Source organism: Nestor notabilis, unplaced genomic scaffold (genome assembly GCF_000696875.1).
Source record: "Nestor notabilis isolate BGI_N333 unplaced genomic scaffold, ASM69687v1 scaffold25095, whole genome shotgun sequence".
NCBI classification, from domain to species: domain Eukaryota; kingdom Metazoa; phylum Chordata; class Aves; order Psittaciformes; family Psittacidae; genus Nestor; species Nestor notabilis.
The window spans coordinates 19759-39802 of record NW_009929345.1 but is presented as its reverse complement, the minus strand read 5'-3'; the positions used below and the strand labels follow the sequence as shown (position 1 = coordinate 39802).

At 39.7% G+C, this 20044-nt stretch overlaps 1 protein-coding gene across 1 annotated transcript in view; it reads left to right on the top strand.

Annotated features, from left to right (window-relative positions):
• LOC104406057 (netrin-G1) overlaps window positions 1-19758 on the top strand; it is a 60226-nt gene extending 40468 nt beyond the window's left edge. Inside the window, exon 2 of the mRNA XM_010014933.1 lies at window positions 19114-19758. Coding sequence (XP_010013235.1) covers window positions 19114-19758 — 645 coding nt within the window. The remainder of the gene's footprint in view (window positions 1-19113) is intronic.
• The last annotated feature ends 286 nt before the right edge of the window (window positions 19759-20044 follow it).

Here is a 20044-nt window from a genome sequence, read left to right as displayed (position 1 = left end):
ACCATTATCACCTCTCTATTTCAGTTTTATCTGGTGTCGCCAACAGTTGTCACTAACTTGTTTCAAAATTGAGTTGTACTCTCTTCTTTCCTCCCTCCGTGACTTTCTTTTCAGACTACTTTCTTGACCAAGAACACATCCTAAAGCCTACATGTAGAAATGCAGGAGTATGGACTGCCATGCCTTAGAGCTGGATTCCTGTAAGCAGGCACTCCACGACGCTTCCATCACTGATCCCATTTATACAGCATCAAATGTGGTTCACACAATCAACTCCCAGTTATAGCTGCAGTGACTTCAGGGAGGCTAGTTTGGGGAGTAAAGACTCTCAGCTGTGAATAAAGAATTCACATTATATTCTCTGGCCAGAAGGTTTGCAACAGCATGTGTCAGTAAATGCTTCCTGTGTAAAGCGTTGCCTGAGTGGCACTCCTCTGTCCCTGAAACTTTCCACTTCTGAAGCAGTAAACCATTCTGTGGCACTTCAACAAGTAAAATCCCAGTAATGGTACCAGCATCGGTTGAGATTGGTCAGGGAACCAAAATGCAACTTAGTTTACACATATCAGAGTGTCAAAATCTTCAGCTTCTTAATGCATTTTTCAGAGAAAATTGATTTTAATTAATGACACTGCAGGAAAATCTAATAGATGTTTGAGAATTTCATTTCCTAATTTTTTTTGGTCTACTGCAGCTTTAATGAAGTCACAAAAGTTATTCCTACTTTATCCTGACTTACACAGATTGCCCATAACATTTCATTAAAGATGAGAATGTAAGCAATATAGTCCAGATTTTAACAAGATTTTCACAGCAGTAAAGAGCAAATATATCTTTTTCCTGAGCTTTTATTCAGCAACTATTGATACCATCCGGGAGGCTAAAGATGATCTCCCCTCAAGCTCTGGAGTAGTTCAGGGATATAGCACAGAATCTACTTCCTGTCTAATTTCTGTACTGCGTCACTCATGAGTGGAAAAAACACGAGTTTCTTCTAACACTGAAAATGCAACTATATCGAAAGAAGGGAATTGTATTGTCCTTAAAAGTACCTTGTTTGTCTTGGATGACTGCAAAAATTAAGTAAGCCTTCCCCAGCCCTACTTACTCGTCTGCCCTACTAAAGATTCAAAACCCAGAATAAATCCTTCATGCAGCCTTCTCGTCGTTGACCTGACTTATACTGCAGCTGCCCTTTGAAGTATTTTAAAAATACAAAGAGTGAAACCGCTAACGAAACTGCAGTTTGGGGTGCTGCTGTTATGCACAAATGGTATATTGTCCTACAAGATCACTCTTACATTTCATTATTATTAGTATTGCTCCAGTTCAAAAAAGTTTTGTTTCCAAAGCCTAGTGTACACATACATCATTACTGCCTGTTCCACTCATGCTGTGCTTGTAGCATGCTGCAGCCTGCTCTCAAAGCAGCAGTTCTATTTGCAGAACATTCTCTCTATTTGTAATTTAATTAAACTCACTTGGTGAATTATTTTAAATGTCATACTTCAAAATTGGTGGGGTTTTTTTAATGCAGATATAAGGAATAATTAATTTTACATGAAGTCCAATAATAAAATAATTCCAAACAGTAAAACACAGTGGGAGAGAAGTCCTCATCTGAAATGACTGGAGGGGTACCTCACTTATCGCAGTAATGTCATTCTTTTAGCCTTTACAATTATTCATCATTAAGAGATTGATTTATTCACAGTATCCCCCCATTGAACACAATGTGTCCCTTCATTATTTTTCTTATTTCTTATGGGAGAATTTAATCTTACAGACTCTTGCTGCTGTTTATGTAATTCAGTGTCTTGGAGTAAATCTGCTTCAGTTTAAATCCATGCAAATATTTGCAGTCTTTAGAGGAAGTTAAGAGGCACACGTGAAAACCTGTTCATCTCAAATGCCAGAGTAACACCACCAACAGCATTTAAGACCTAACCTTGTTGTTATTCTTTGCACTGTTTCCTGAGGTTCTGCTACTCAGGATTTAGGAGTGTAGGATGTGCCTGTTTTACATCCCCTTCTTCGAGGCACTGCAAACAAGCAAACACCCCAGCTTTGCTAAGACCAGTGCATGCCAGACAGCATGTCATTGTAATGGTGACAAAACATGGCCATCAACAAAATAATAAAACTGACAATCAAAAGCATCAAAATGCTGTCAAGATGGGGAATGCCTCCAGGCAGAGGTTGTCTTTGTTCCTGTTTTGGCAATGCCCTTCAGCAGGCTGTGGGCTCAGAACACTCAGTGACATACTGCTGCAATGCCAATGTGTAAACAAATAACAATAATTAATACATTCAGTAGCCCAGCAGAAAGTGATTGGGTTTTTTTTTTTTTCTTTCTCTCTTTAGCTTAGGCCATGATATTAATCTTATTAATGTAACTGAACTATGAACTTTTTACATAGACCTACGGTGTTCAACACAGTTGTGTCTCAGACCACAAGGTAAGGTGAAAATGGGCTGGCAGTCTCTTCAGCTGCAAAAAGGAATGAATAGCAGGATGAGAAACATTGAGTTTAGAATAATTTTTGACATGTAATAAATTTTTAATGGCAAATGTGGGCAACCTAGTACAAAAAGCAGAATTTGAGCACCATTATGACATAACTTATCCTAAACTATTCTTCAGGACGATAAGCTTCATTACTGTACGAGAGCTGGTAAGAACTTCAGCAAATCTGCCTGTTCAGCCTGTTGATCTCTTGTAGTTACATCAGCTCATGCCTGACTTTGCCCTGCTAGCCTAGACTCACCTAATAAAGCCAAGCATTTTGTAGGTGATATTTGGAAAGAAAAAAAAAAAAAAAAAAAAAAAAAAAGAACAAAACCCACAAAATCCCATTCATGATGGTGGCTGACAGACATCAAGCATCTTAAATGAAGGTGCACTGAAGGACTTATAGCCCATGGTGTGATTTAATTAAGATATCAAGGTGATAGCAATTAATATCATCTATGACAGCTACTCTGTCACAAAGCATTTCTTTAATTAACAAAAGGTGGTACCTGAGAAGGCAAGCACTGCTATGAGAAACATTTGCCTTACACCCAGAGAAACACAATTAGCTTTTAGATTTACTCAAATAATTCACTTGTTTTTCTGCCTTTTTATCTGCCTTCAGGTGGGGCTGCCCTGAACGCACAGCCCCAGGGCACCACAGACTCCTCAGCTCTGCCCCATCTCTAAGATGCAGGAGCAGAGTGATAACTTTTCATTCTCCTCACTCAAAAACTAGTGCAAGTCACTTTTCTCCACTGACACTGGGGAAGAACAACTGATGGCAAAGCAGGCCAGCTTCAGAGAAGCATGATGTGTGCAGCGCTAAAAGCTGCTTGGAAATGACAGGATGATCTGGGACCTCATAAGTACTGGGATACCTCCTGGAGCTTCTATTCAATTGCTATTCAGGTTTTACACAGTAATAACATCTGTTGGTTTCAGTGAATTCTTGACTAGGAATTAAATTAATTGAATCTCAGGATAAGATTTGCCTCATTGAAAGAAACTTCAGAGAATTTAAATAAAACCATAAAGTCCTAATAAAATATTTTATGTGGCATAAGGTTATTTTATAACATAATAAATATTTAAATATCTCTTCATATATTCAGCATACTCACAGTTTAAAACAGTTTTCTTGTTTGCTTGCAGATTAAAAAAAAATTAAAAAAAATCAGAAGTTTCTATTTCAGAGCATCATATCCAAAATTTTGGCATCAGCCAAGTTTCCAGTCATCCACATGAATGCAGGCAGTTTCTCCAGGTTTGGGAAGTACAGGACCCTACAAGAAAATGCTAAGTCAGAGTTAAAGCTGTTTGCAAACTTTTACATTTTTATATATTGTTGCAATTAAAGCTGTTTGCAGTCTTTTACACACTTATATACATTGTTGCAATTATAAGTTTCCAACTCTTACATCTTCAAAAATAATGTTTACAAAATTGAGTCTGGAAAAGCAGTCTAAGAAATATTGGAGCTTTAGAAAGGAACTTTACTGGGCATAATGTCAGATGACAGAATTTATTTTACAATATAAATCTAGTCAGTACTGTGTTACAAAATATATGCAGGTAAGTAGAGTGATACAGATAGTGAGAGCCATGAATGTTTGCAAGGAGGCAAGAGATAAACAGCAGATATTGTTTTTGTAAATAGCTTCAATGACAAAGACAAGTACCTCTGAGCTTGCTTGTCCAATAAATTGCACTAATACCTCATTTAAAATAACCTTAGTATGTCACTGAGTTATGAAAATCAAAAATAGCAGGCTTGCTTTATTCTTACGTATCTTTTGTTAGACAGCTTTTTGAATTTGCGAGTGCCCACATGAAGTATTATTTAACTAATGTATTCAAATGCTATACAACAAAATGCACACAAATACTCTTATACCCATTCCAGATTATTTAGAGCCCTATGTTGACTTATCAACTAAAATTTAGAGTTATTTTCCATTGGTTTCACTGCAGCACTTTCAGTAAATGCCCAGTCAAAAATTAGGAGAAGTTAAAATTAAGACATATAAGGGCATATATCTTTTGAAGTTGCTTTTTCTTTTTTTCTTTTTCTTTTTTTTTTTTTTTGCATTAAAATATCACAGATGGCCATGTTGAACAGGGTTATTTTCTATGCTGTCTAAAGACATTGTTATAAGCAGAGCTATGCCACTTTGCATCCTTAAAGCACTTTATTAGGGCCTGAAAATATTCTGATGATATATGCAAAGTGTTTCTACATAAAAGATGTAAATGCTGCATACCTTCAATGAGGCATATGGCTTTGGTTTGTAGCATAGCACAGCCCTAAATTTTGTGTTGGGGGAAAGAATACTTCACCTTCTCCAAGGTCTTTTATTTTTATGCCCTTACAAAGAGTGACTTATTTTATAAACAGATATTTCTCATTCTATGAAGTGCACTTCATATACCTCCTATAGTACAAACTGGGATCTAAAACTCCCTTTAAAGAGAAATGCTTAACAGCACTCGCTTGTTTAACTGTAGGAAAGCACAGAGGCATACCTATCATTGTGGAAAGACAACTTCATCATGTTCTGGCTTTGGTGCTGCTTTATCCAGCCACAGGAGCATCTTACATTGGAAGCACATCCAAGTGCTCGGGTGGTGATGTTGCCATTGTGCCCCTCAGCGAGGCAGCTGGAGATGAAACTGGGCTGTCCTGGTACACGCCAGCCCCTGAGCATCCCTGACCTCTGGGCTACACAGCCAGGATATTGGCAGCTGGCACAAGGTTTTGACCTTCCTGTAACACTGCAGGGAGCAGAGCCTGTTAGAACTAGTCCTACAGTCAACCGGCGTATCATTAAACAGCAATTTTGCTCAAAAATGGTTGAATAGCTAGACAGGCTGGGATAAGAAAATGTAATTTTTCAGATTTCAAATGGCAGCAGTTAATTGCATTACTTTACCAAGGTGTTTCTCTATCACATCTGTAAGACAAGTCTGTGATGGGTAGACCTGATAGGGAACATAATATGCTGTAATTTATTACTTGCCAGGGTGGCACAGTAGAAAATGAGCATACTTAGAGCTTCTTTTATCAACTTACTCTGTAATAGACTGAAATGTATTAGAATAGAAGGAATCCATGTCCTTAAACTTTACCTTCAGGCATCCCAGCAGGCAATTGTAGGAAGTCTATTTTTTCTGCTATAGAAAAATTACATTCAGTCTTCCCTTGTGACAAAATTCCCCACCTAATACTTCAAAAAGTTAAATATTTTAGGGTATATTCATTCTACAATGTTCACGACCATTGTCTTGTCCTGGTGTGTGCACCCAAGCTTAATCTCAGTAGGGAGTTAAGAGCACAGGTAAAGAATAGGCAGCACAACTTCCATGCAGGCAAACAACATTGAAATGCTGAGCACCACTACACAGACCAGGCTGCCCTGTTGTTATTAATGGGGTTGCCTGAGCTAGCCCTATTAATGTGCCAATGACTACCTCTTGTTACAATAGAAGCATGCAGAAGTTCAAAGTGGAACCTCATATTGTAGCAGTCTTACCACAGCTCTATGGCAAATGAAGCTTGTTCATCTCCAAATTTGATTTATTTTACAATCAACTCATTAAGTTGGGCTCAGTTCGAGGGATTTGCTTGCATGCCACACATCTGATGCGTTAATTGTGTTAACTGTAAGTATTGCATATGTTATCATGAGCCTTTCTTGCACTTAGAGAAGCTCTTGTTTTATTTCAGGTAGAAAATTCTCATTCAGACTTGGGAGGTACTCTGTGTCATTTGGGACAGTAACTGAGGCCATAAAATATTTCTGGGGGCAGGTTTTATCCCAGATTTGCGTTGCTCTTAGTCTCCCACCTGAGGCAGCAGAGCCTGAGCAGCATCAGCAGGGAGCATGCAGGCTTTACACCCCTGCCCTCTGCATGGGACAGAGGAGCAACTGCTTTCTTTCTTCTTGCCCTGCTATCCACTCAGTTGGGATTCTCCATATTTCAATATGATATGATGAAGTAAGTTTTGGAAATGACAGGTTGTTAGGAGACAGAGCAAGCACATACCTGAACTTGCAGATAAGCCTTAATACAAATTATTTTAGGAAATGTATGTATATTTTTCAGAGCTGTACAGTTATTTTTTATTATTATATGTAATAAAGGAAATTACATGACAATCTCCAGCACAGAACTGAACAAATTGCCAGTTTACCACAAAGTTTGCAACCCTTCCTGAAAAGATACTGTATGGGTTTTTTTGACTGAACTAGTTCTATTGGTGCATTATCCTAATGTGGATTTGATGAGTGTCTTCGTTCTCTTTCAGAGCACTATGCACTATAATCTGAATGTGCAGAGACATCACACAATTCATTGCGAATACTAATAAGACATCCCTTCACTGTATAATAAAATTCAACATTCAAATTTGTTTCTATAACATTTCCATATCATGTACATATACACTGTGTTTCATTAAAAGTATTTATCTTATCATCCTGAAAAACACAAACGAGGGGAAAACAATGTAGCCCACCTTTTAAGAGAAATGAGGTGAAATTGGATTTCATTTACAATTGTCATTTTTCTTTATGTTCCTTTTCAGTCTTCTTTTAAGTGGTTCACATACACGCAAGGGCCCTCTGAGCCTGGGAATTCTGTAGCAAAAAATGATCAAATACAACAGAAATGAGTGCAGATTCTGTGGCAATAATAAGACAGATTTTTTTATATATATTAAAGCAGTGTTTCTGCATAACATCAGCAATTCTAATTGTGGTGTTTGACATTCGGTGTTAATCCAACGGCTCTAAAGCTTATTAAAAATGGCAGTAGACACATTGGTAATACAGAAGCAGGTCAGGCATTGTCAAAAACAATACTGACATTAAGAATTAGAAATAAAACTATGGGTATTGCAGAAATACAGTTTTGCATGAAATTCACAGGCACAGAATCAATAACACTCAAGTGGGATGAACAGTGCCTACAGATGCAGACTGTCCCAGAAGAGCAGCTGAAACATCCCCAACAAGAAAAGAATTCCTTCCGTCTCTTCAGTCCCTTTTATTTGTTGTCTGGCTCTGCAGTTTCTTTTCTCTATGGCATTAGCTACAGAATTAATACAAAGGCCAAAAAAATTCTCTTTGACAAAAAGCCCTGTGGGCCAAAGGAAAAGGATCTATATTCCTGGCTCAGCCACTACTTGTCTGAGCACTAATTACTTCACCTCTCTGTCTGATCTTCCCCAGCTGTAACTTTGTGGCCAGCTGTATTTGTAAGTCATTTGGAGATTTACAGCTAAAAAGAAATATGTAAAACATCACATAAACATGCAAAATTACATAAACATGAATTGATAAAGTTTTCTGATGTATTTAAGTGACAGTTTTTGCTATCTTCAATTCATAGCAATACACTACGTTACTGCATCCTATTACATGGGCAGCCATTGAAACTGGTGTGATAACATGCAAAATAAGGGACTATCACAGTTGGGAAGACAACCTGCCTTGGTTTATCCAAGCTCTCTACTTTCAATGATAACAAAGTAAAAGATGTTCAGATTAGAGAATTAAGTGTTTATTGAATTGCACTCAGTGTTTGTCTCATCTTGACAATTAGTAAAACATAGATTTATTATTTTGGTCATGCTCTCATGAATATACACATTGCTCAGTGTAGCATGTATAATTATTTAATTAGACCATCTCTTCTAAGATGCTGACTTCATTTTGGAATAAACAAAGCAAAATTGAGGACATTTTTTTTTTTCTAACTATGTTTTGAATCACATTTGGCAAAAGTTATTTAAGTATTGCTACTACTTAGGAATCCACTCCAGAAGTTTTACAAGTCTCCCATATAGGGGGCAAGAACCACCCTAGAAAAACTATTAAAGCCAACACAGGCAACCATTAATGAATACCATGGAAGATTTGGTATCCTTCTGCTCATTGCCTTGCCGTAACTCATACTCGGTATCCTACAGATTATACAGAATGGCTGTCTGCTATAGCTGCCCATTTAGGCAAGCAGAAAGCATCTTTTAAGTTCGTGAAAATCATAAGCAAGAAATAAAAGACAGATCCGTTTCCTGAGGGTGAATACTTAAACAAGGCCTCTGTCTTTACAAAGCCAATTAGGTTTGGGGTTTGGTTTTCTTATTTCCCCTTTTAACTTCCTAGTACAGAAGTTGTATGTTTTGGTGCATGAAAATAATTTTGTATAAGCTTTGTGTCAGATAGAATAGCTTGATAAAGTGTATTTTGGTATCTCACTCTTCATCATGACAACTAGCATGTATCGAATAAAATCTAAAACCTACAATCATAATGAGATAACATAACATACCTTCCATCAAACTCACCTGTTTGCAGGTGTAGCATATTCTACAGTTCCACTTCATCAAAAAAAAAAATTTTCAGGTGAAGCAAAGAAGAAAATCTGAAGCATGCTCACACATATGCATACATATAGAGGGGAAAAAACCCAACATACTGCCTGGAGAAAAACCAGATTTTTTCGTGCCTGAATTTAGATTGTAGAGATGGCAATGGCAATATCATTAGTGCAGACCCCAGTAGCATTTACAGGTGGTATGTGTACATCTGTAGAAAAAGGAGTAATCCGAATTTGTTGTCCTATATCCTGCTGCCCTTTGTAAGAATAAAATCATTATGGTGTGACATATGTAGTGAAAGCCCATTTGCTGGAATGTAACTGGTTGTGTGCAAGTCCAATACGCATTTACACCCCCAGAATAGTGTTTTGCAGCATAACAAACACTTGCACATGTAAGTAACTATTTGAATACCTAAATGAACTTTTGGCAGATAAGCATGAGTATGACAGCATAATTTAGCTCTTTGTTCACAATTTAGGGTGCATTTTCATGTTGCCCTTAAGCCAGTCAATCTAGCTGCACTGTTCTACTTCCATCCCCAGCTGTTGCATCCCTTCTGGCAGAATCAGCATTCATCTGGCCAGGCAGTACATTGGATCAGAGACTTGATTCAGTGGAAAAATAAGACTGGGGAAAAACATAACTTTCTCTCCAGACACGTCAGCCCTCTTATCCAGCTCTCCAAACAGCAGCATCTTAGCTAGACAGCAAGGCATGACCTCCCAGGTTTGCAGGACATTTGTCCTTAAAGAGAACCCGCCAGCTCAGTGCCCATCAGCTCCCCAGCAGGAGCACCAGAGGAGGCAAGCAGGGAGAGGTCTAAGCAACTGACACACTAGTAGAATGCTTGCTTGAGGCAGGGCTGAGCCCACAGCAAGGGCGCAGGTCTGAAGGAAAGGTTTTCCAGAGGATCCACTGGAAGTTGCTAGTCTGGAAGAGTGTCACAATGGGATCGCTTACCCCCCACCCCCCAACCCCAGACAAGTTAATTTTGTGCTACTTTAAAGAGTCACCTTGTTCTAATTTAGTGTAAAATTAGCTTTAATGACTAGAAGCCCTTAGCGTGCTTTGCTGTGCAATGAGGAAATGTTAGCAAGTGAATGAGCAGCCGCAAGGCCATGGCAGGACGGGAACCCTCTGTGCACATCTGCATACATACAGCCTGAAGCCCGCTCTTACAGATGCGGCCTTCAACCTGCCCATTTGAAACTATCTGGTGCTGCTCTGTAACTGTGATTTGAGCTTCACCGAATCTGAAAATTCCCAAGTTATTTAGCACTGGTTGTGAAACATATTACTTGCCATGTTGTTCAGCCAGCCAATGTAACTTGAGCTGTTGTACAAACACACGTGTAAGCGCTGAAGTTGTTTTTACATACTGATGGTGGGACACTAAACAGCCTGCTTCGGTGGACAGTCAGGTGATTCTTGAAACTACGTTAATGAGTTAGATAATGTTTTAAAAACCTTCTGATTGAAAAATACCATGGCTAAGAGAAAAAACAGTAATACATAAATATACGCAACATTATCATTAAGCTATTTAAGTGGTAATTTGATGGCAAAGTCTTAGTCCAAATGCATTAAGGCCAGAAGATTTTTAAACTGCAGTGTAAGCCCAACCCGTTACATCCAAAATCTTGCCATAGTAAGGTATAACTAACCGGTAACAGACTGGTGGAAAAGAGTTTTCACTCTATCTGCCTTTACAATATAAGCACAGAAATCATGGTAACTCTGTCCTTTAATGGAGACATCCAGACCCATTTAGTTTTCATTTGAGTCGTTACAAACCCATACATTCATTTTTCAGTGACTTTAGAATTTTTGATTGTGTTTCTACACTGCTCATTTCTAACCTCACACCAGAGTATGTGCACGTCTCTGACAGTTTTTGAGGGCTGCAATGAAAGGTCTACGTAAAAAGTTGTCCAAAAAAGATGCATTTACTGAAATCAGAACAGGATAGGATTGCACTGAACATTATCTTAGCTCATGAGTTAAACAGCACATTGGTGGTCTCTTCTGCTTACTTCACTTGATTCACACAGGAATCAGAGTGGAATTTTTTGGCTAGTATCTGAAGACACTCCATTGCCAGGACTCACAGCATCAATACTTTGCCCGAGCCTCCACAGATACTGCTCAAAAGCTGTCTACCAGGAGGACAAGGGAACCCTTACCACAGGAGTAGGCGACACAGGTCAGAAGATAGAGCTTCCCTGGGAACCAGTGAGAAAGCCAAGAACAACCTTTTGCAGAAGCCACGCCTGTCACGTCCCACCTGCCTCCACCACTGTTGCAAGGCACATTTCTTCAGTTTGTCCGTGGGCAATAAAAACACAGGACTAGCTACACTTACTTACTGAATTGTATTGACTCTAAAAAAGAACTTTCTGCTACTCGCACACATCTTACCCATTCAGAAGAAGCGCTAGCCACGCACAGCTTCCAGTGATCACCCAGCCCTGCATAGGAGGGTTTGGTGGTCCACCCTCAGCAGCATGGTGCAGAGGCCCACCTAGATTGTGATGTTTCAGTTTCCTCACACTATGAGTCTTCCTGAAATTTTCCTAACACAGAATTTCCATGCTTCCATGATTTGATATCCTATGATCTGATTTCATACTCAACTAATATAAATCAGCTCCACTGTTGCCTGGGACAAGCTGCAGAGCTTTTCATTTCTATTACGTCCATCTCCTCACTCGTTGCATATCCCTCAGCAGGGCCAAAGAACAGCAGAAGCAGAGTCACCCAACACAGGAGCACATGAGAGCAGAGGAGCACCCCAACACCACAGCCATGCCCTCACCAATAGGTGCCATCCCACACAGCCTGAGCACAGCCGGGAAATACACACAGCCCACCAGCAGCCCCAGGCACAATGGCTGGACAAAGCAGGGTCATCAAGAAAGCCCCATCATGGGGAACAGAGCTGCAGCACAAACCAGAGGCCTACCCAGAAGAATGAGCTAGGTGAATGTGCCAGCCTGAGCTTAAACAGGATCTGGGCCAGGAGCCCAAGTGGGGCTGATCAGGGTCATTAACACCTGATGCCTAAGTGGTGCTCGTCATGGTTGTTAATGCCAGCTGGAGCCCTTCCTGTTCTCATGTGTTTCTTAAGACTTCTTGTTATCCACAGATTTCCTTTGAGGGCCAAAAATCTGAATGCAGTAATGTATAACCAATAAAAGAAAGAAAAGAGATTTTATTTTTTAATGTGTTCCCAGCACCCTGATTCCACCTGTCACCACCAAGGTGATTTGTTTTCTCAGTTTTTTGATGCTTGCATTCCCTCTGTGATCACTGCAATAACTGAGACTGTCTGTCCATAATGGACCAATTTGCCTTTGCACTGGCTTTCCATTGCTGAGGGATGGTACCTTTCAACTGCAGTGGTTTAGATATCTCATTTTTTTCTACCTCCTCAGTAGCTCCCATTCTAAATTCATGGATAGTCCAAAATAATCAGAAAGTGATCATGTCTATCAGACCACAAAATAGGTAGAGACATCCAAAGTTATTGTTACTGACAGTAGAAGCTATTCCCAGTTGAGAAGACCTGCCATATTTCTCAACTTCCCTGCTGGAGCTCCATCAGGATGACTGGAAAAGTGGCTCAGACAAAAACATACTAGCCATGTGAACTGAGCATGATGCTGGAGATTGATACCCTCTGTTATCTTGTCCAAAGAGTGCTCTCATGGATGGGCTGGCTTCCCCAGGGTAAGTGCCAATATGCAAGAGAAAGGGATGCTGTGCTCCCTGGGATTTCAGTTTCTCAAACCCAGATATGCATCCAGTGTATAAAGAAACACAGGTTTTCTTGGAACATTTGCTGTATTGTTCAGCCAGAGCTCAGTATGATGGGGTCCCAGTGTCATGCACTTCATGATGTTGCAAAAGCTATAAGCAGGAAAGTCATTATATTGCCAGATACCTGCTGATACAAGAGGAAAATGCCAACATTGAGCTTCTGAAATAACAAAACCACACTGTGTCGGTGCCAGTAGCTCTGCCTTTAGGTACCGTTATGCCAGAAGGATCAAGTGGTCAAAATAACATCAGCAAGGTTGCCAAGTCAAAGGTAGCCTTGGAAACATAAAATTACCAACTAGAAATATGTAGTCTTTCCCCCAAAAAAGTAGGTAGAGATATTTCAGAGTAAACAAAACTCAATATCTGCCTCATAAAGTAAATTGAAAAGCATTTCCAAAAAGTAGCTAACATAACTGAAAAGAGAGAATGTTCTGCTAGGAATTAAGTGCCTTTGCCAAATGCACCAATACATTTGGTGCTGCAAATATAAAAATGTTCTCCTATTGTACTTTTTCAGTTCATAGTATTGGAAAGAGGCTCTCATCATCTGAGAGCTACCCTAAGAGCCAAGAACATCTTCACGTGATCTACCAAAAGACTTTAGAAGAAACAGTACAATATAATCAGGGATTACAGGGATCACCATTCGAAAGCATTTCTCTCCAATTCTGCATCTGTATGTAAATTTGGGATGAGACACCATACCTCATGGAGATGTTGTCATGAAGATTAATTAGCTAGGTGTATGTTCCACAAAGCAAAGTGCCAGATCTTTAAATATTTAAGTATCTTTATAACATCTGGATTTTAAGGGCCTGTTTGCACCAAGTTTGTCGCAGGATCAGGACCATAACCTGCAATGTACTTTCAAGCTTAAAGTGCATGAAGTCGTTAAGCATAATTATTTATTTTTGGCTAGTCAGATCCTCCCTGGTTTAATCTTTTTAAGTCTCCCCAGAAGTTATTGATTTAAACATGCTTTTAGTTTCTTTTTGCTGGTTTTGGATAATGTATATTGTTGCGCCTGCAGCTCACAGTTCAAAGTGCTTCTCTGGCCATCCAGATGCCTCTCACTTGGGAGTTCTGTGAAAGAGCATCAAATCTTCTGGTGATATTTTAGCACTTTTTCTTTCTTTACTTAAATCACTTTAACTTAAATTGCTGTCACTGCAGTGATGAAAGGTAGTTGATGGTAAAATGTTCTTGTCTACAGCCATCCCTGGCTTCATCACAACAATAATTCTGCAGACATTGACCGAGATGCTCTCAAAGCAGCTAATGGATGTAGTGAATTTGATAACATCAGTTATCATGCGTCAGATTCTGTGCCTTGCCAATCCTCCACCACCTTGACTGTTTGCCCTTAGTGTGACAATGCCTAAATGAGTACTATCTCCCAGTTAATGATTTCGTCACTGGCTCTGTCATGGTAAACAAGTAATTCCTGGTTAGAAACCACATGCGAAACGTAAGCATTGGGGCAATTGCTGCTATTAGCTATTACTGTCTAATTAGTCAGCCACAATGCACAGCACTGTACCAAGTGAACTAGTTGTAAGGATCTTTGGAAAGGAAAACAGAAATACTCTATTATTTCCAGAAGTGTGACTTGAATGCAGTAATTTACTGCACCACCTCACTCGAAATGTGAGACAGGCTGTATTTATTTCTTGTCTTGTGCATCTGAGCTAACTACCTTGAGGCAGCAGTATAAAAATCAGTTGCTGTGACTCACTTCTTGAAAATTTATTTTGCTGCTTCTTAAAATCTTGGCCTGGTTGACCTCAGCAGCCTTCACCAGTTGAAAATGCAAGTTATAATTCTCTGTAGGGATTGAGGCAGGTGTCTATTACAGCATGTAATCTGTCATACAGTTTCCAATATTCACGCTGCAGAAGGGTTAAGCCCCTCCATCTTTGTTCCTGAGTAAAAAGGTCCATGAGGTATTAGTGTGGACAGGAAGCAGATTGAAAGAAGCAACAGCTTCAATCAAGCCCTAAGCCTGTCTAGATGCCACTGAGGAGCTGTCCTGATAAGAGACAGGTGGCTTCACCTGAGTCATATCACTCGGATTTTAACCCTTTAACAGCAGCTGCAGCACTGCTGCCAGCTCCCCTGACATTCATACTCCTGCTAGACCTCTGTTTTTAACCAAAATCCTCACTCTAGGGTCACTGTCCCATCTTTCCACCCATTCACCAGGTCATTCCTGAAGATGCACTTGGTAAGACAACCTCCTGCCCAGCGGGAGCAAGGCCAGCCCCAGCGCTCTGTCCCAGGCAGGAATACTTGCAGAGAACCTCAGACACCACATAGAAGTTCAAGCAGGCTGGCACAGACATCACTGCGTGCTAAAACAAACTAAATCCGGCTAATTAAGGGGAAACCCTACTGGGACCAGTCAGCCTTGATCAGCAGCTTCTCAGGTAGCTCTGCTTTTTCCAGCTGCGGCTGAGCGTGATCAAACCGTGTGATACAGCCACGTGCCCTCACCATGCATGCAAAATGGTACCTCTTTGTAGAGCCAAAACTTTTAGACTATGTTGATAGTTTTGGTAATATTTTTAATTCTGTGAGCAACCTAAAACAAAATAAATAGCAACTTAATTTGCCTGCCTGCAAGGAGCTATTTAATATCAGTCTGCAATTACTGTACGGGAAAATAGTGGGTTTCTTTTAGATGGTCGTGATGCTGGGAGAGCCTCAGTTACCTTTTACACTAATTGGCAGTAAATGTTTGGAAGCATTTATTAGTGTTTAATTATTTAGAAATCTCCTTATGGCTTAAATATTGTTTTGAAAAGTTGTATGTATTTTCCACCTTGTCCAGCTGAAGACCTGCTGCTTGGAAGGCTTAAATGAAGATCTATTTAAGGCTGCCTGCTGGTCACTGAATTACTTACAGCTGCTAATGCTCCAGTCCTGTAGATGTGCCCAACATGGAATGTGCTTAGTTTTCACAAACTGTGGAAAGTTTTTCTTTGTTGTATTCATTTTACCAAGATAGAGGTTTTAAAGAGGATTATCACAGAGATCAAGACATTAAAATACGTAACTAATCCCAGTTGAATTAATTGTTTTCATACTAACATGTACTGAGGGGTATTCAATTAGTGTAAGACACCTTTACACTGTTTCAGACGTATAAGTATGACTTAACATGCAAATTACATTAAAGATGAAATATAGGCAGTTTAAAGCCAAGTTGCTGGTAGAAAAAAAAAACAAAATAGAATCTGATTCCAAGCCTCTGAAGCAATAATCACATTAAATATTTCAAAATTACAGCAGGGACTGTCATGTCAGTAGGCAGAGGGGAACTCACCTAAGCTCATCATTTCCCTGTGTTAGAATTCAGGACATTTATTTTATTGGCTTATATCGGCTTAGATTTTTTTTTTTGTCCTAATTTCCTCTCTAGAATACTAAACACCCCACAGATTATTTTGGTGTCATCAAATCATTCGCCTCTTAAAAGAGAATTCTGCGCTATAAAATTAAAAGAATAATTCTGTTTATTAGGGAGGATATGCCTGAAGCTTTTTCTTACAATTCTCATTTTTGATGCTGTCTTTACTCCGAGGTTTCTGTGTTAGGTTGTGCCACTGACATTATTGATGGTAAGAGATTCTGGTGCAGGGACAGCATTGCAATTCTGATCCATCTCTCACTGTGCTCTGCTATTAATTGGAATTGCTTCGTCTTTCCCAAAAAGCTTTGTCCACACAGAGATGTAGACTATATTCAGTAGCAAGCTAAGGCTGATTTTTAGCATTCGTGGCACCATTCTTTCAGGTACCTTATTGCTACCAGTTCTCATTATCTGACTGCATTCACACTAGCTTGTGTTTTGTTAGAGCCCTGTTTCCCAGCATTTTCTGATTATATTGGCACCTCAGCTTTTGCTAAAACGGAAAAGGTGAAAGAAAACGGGAGCAAAAGAAATCAGCTCATATACAGAAAGAAACAATATATCCCACACAATCTGAGTTACTTACTGAAAGTCATAAAACATGCCTCCTCCAGCACCCAGGGACTAGCGGATCAGGGCGGCTTTACTTTTTAACACGAAGAATCACAAAAGACTCAGTGGTTGCTTGTGGAGCAGGAAACCAAAGCCGTCCCTCAGCAGTGCTTAATGCACCTGTCTGGCTACCCAGAAACATTTATTTGCTGGGTTTCAATACCCGTGACCTCCCAGTGAAGTTGCTTTTACCAAAGCAATATCAGAAGCATACACATTATAGGTACACAGGCAGCTTCATGGTTACAGGTACAGAACTGGCCAGATTTTCTAGTAAAGCACATAAAGGTATGATTTATGCAATTCTGAACATTTTCTGCAAAACTAATATTTACAGATTGAAGGATCTGGAACATCACAGATTTCACATATGCATAGTTTTCCTAAGGAAAAGAAAAAGCTTAAGTAAGTTAGTAAATTCTGGCATTTGTGTCTAATTACATTAAATGGAGCTTAAATAATAAAGAATCTGATGTTTTCTTTATTCTTCTTTATTTTTATTTTCACTGTTTTATTCAAAAGGAAGACATAGAAATAGTAACCATGAACTTGAAATCAGAGCTGTAACAGGGACTTACTATAGACACGTTTTGCAGAATATTTGCAGTTACAGTTGTATGCTTTGAAGCTGTCAGTGTAACAAGCAGTGTGCTGCTTCCCAAATAACCCTTTTTGTTGTCTTGTAGTTTTTAGCTTAACTTTGAGTCCCAGTTAATTGTTGTCAGTTTTAGCATTCAGCTGTACTAATGGGAAAGAGAGAGAGAGGAAAAAAAAAATAGTATTTCCCAGCCTATGTAAGAGGAAGTTGCTAGTGGGAAGGTCAAAGTGAGTGCAGAAGTCCTTTTACTTGTGTTTCATGGGAGTATGTCAAGGAGCAGAGCCGCAGCCGAGGTGGAAACTCATGTTTGAAACCCATTTCCTACGCTGGATAGCATTGAATCGCTTCATTGCCCTGAGCCTTTGAGATGGAGAGAAGCATAACTGTAATTATAAGAAAAGAAAAGGTTGATTATCACTAGGGCTTGTTCTGTTTTCAGGCTAGTTGAGGCGAGCTCTGGGTAATGACAGCTATACTTATTAATAACAGCAGCTACACTTATGCCCCTATCAAGCACTGATAGGTATAGGTATCTGCATCTTTTTCCCCAGCGGTGCTGACCATCAGTCAAAAGACACATGGCTTCTTCCACAATCTGTGTGTAAGGTAGAGGGAAGGATATAGAGCAGCAGTTGCTCTCTGGAACAAACACAGAATGAACACGAAGAAAAATATTAATGTACTGTTGGAAGCCAGAATTAGAAAGACGTGATTTGGTGCAGCCTATGGGGCCTGATGTCTTGGCAACTGGTGCAAGATATCCCCAATCTGCAGACAAAATAGCCTTTGTGAAGAAGCCCAAGATTGTAGTGTGCAAGTTAGGGGATCAAAAGGCCAAGAGGAGAATAATTCACTTTCACCTTGCTGCAGAGGACAAGCAGCAGTAAAAGCTGTGCATTATTGGCAAGCTTTTTTTGTTGCTGTTTTTAACTCAACCCCCAGTTCAGAGCTCCAGCCACCTCGGCAGCATTCCAGCTGGAGCTGCTGACATCTCCCACCTAATCAAGTGCTGGATTATCTTGTCCTGATAAATTGGAGCCGGTGCCTCGTGAAAAGTCTTTCCTGAAGTACTCTGCTACCCTGTAATAAGATGGCAGATGTCTGAATCAAGCCCCAGAGCTGGCAGAGTGCTGTTTTCCTAATGGCTTTTGGTGGCAAGTGTAAATATTTTAAAGCAAACCAGTGCTAAACTGGAAGCACAGTTAAGCATGATAAATTTCACACCCAAGTGAAAGGAAACTTGAAGGTGTGCTAGGTACTGGTTCATACTGAGTACATACTGGCTGCATTGCTTACCTCAAAAAGGTAAAAAAAAATTTACACCTACCCTAAAAATTACTCCTTCTGTGAGTGGAGCTCTTGTGGAACATATTTGTTTCAAAAATAAATTCTCTTCAGCTGGTGCATCTTTCTAGGAAGAGTTGGAGTTATTGAGCTATTAGAGACTTGCTCAGCCTTTTGTGACTCAATCCATGGTCCAAGTCATTCAGGGTAAATAAACTCTTTTCTTTCTCTGAAACATACTAAGAAAACTGTTTATGTTACAGAAGCAAAGGTGCTGTATGTGTGTGTGTTTGTACATTAGCAGGTAAAACAACAAGGGTTAATCTAGCTAACATAGAGGTATTCCTTGCAAACATTTGTTTTTTCGTTCTTGGTTTAAGTCCTGGAGAAAAAGCAGCATTTCTTATGTGCCAGACACGCAACATCTTTATGTGTCACAGCCACCTATACTGTGCCTCTCATAACACAGCTTTGCTCTTTTCCAGGGGAATCCCTACATGTGCAATAATGAATGTGATGCGAGTACCCAAGAACTGGCTCATCCTCCAGAACTGATGTTTGATCTCGAAGGAAGACATCCCTCTACATTTTGGCAGTCCACAACTTGGAAGGATTATCCAAAGCCTCTTCATGTTAATATTACGCTCTCCTGGAACAAAACCATTGAGCTCACAGATAACATAGTTATCACTTTTGAATCTGGCCGTCCAGACCAAATGATCTTGGAGAAATCACTTGACTATGGACGAACATGGCAGCCCTACCAATATTATGCCACGGACTGCTTAGATGCTTTCCACATGGATCCAAAATCGGTGAGGGATTTATCACAGCACACGGTCCTAGAAATCATTTGCACAGAGGAATACTCTACTGGGTACATGACAAATAGTAAAATAATCCACTTTGAAATCAAAGATAGATTTGCTTTTTTTGCTGGACCTCGGCTTCATAATATGGCTTCTCTTTATGGCCAGCTTGACACAACCAAGAAGTTAAGAGATTTCTTTACCATCACAGATCTGAGGATAAGACTGCTTAGGCCAGCAACTGGAGAAATATACGTAGATGAGCAACACCTGGCACGCTACTTTTATGCAATTTCAGACATAAGGGTGTACGGAAGGTAAGAGAATATGTACTTTTGGAAACAGGCATATGTGTTTGGTTTTAGAGATTATTCAAAACTTTATTTCCCATACTTGACATTTTCTGTCGAGACATGTTCACTGGAAATCTGGCTTAGTTGAAGTCTGCTTTTTTTCATACTAGAAGCTTCTGACTCAGTGGCACAAAGTTCCAGGTGTTCACTGACACTAGCCAGGGATCTTGAGCCCTGGCTCTCACAGGCAGGTTTGCATTAACAGTTTCTTATGTAGGCTCAGGAATTCACCCTGGCATCAGGACACTTTCTGC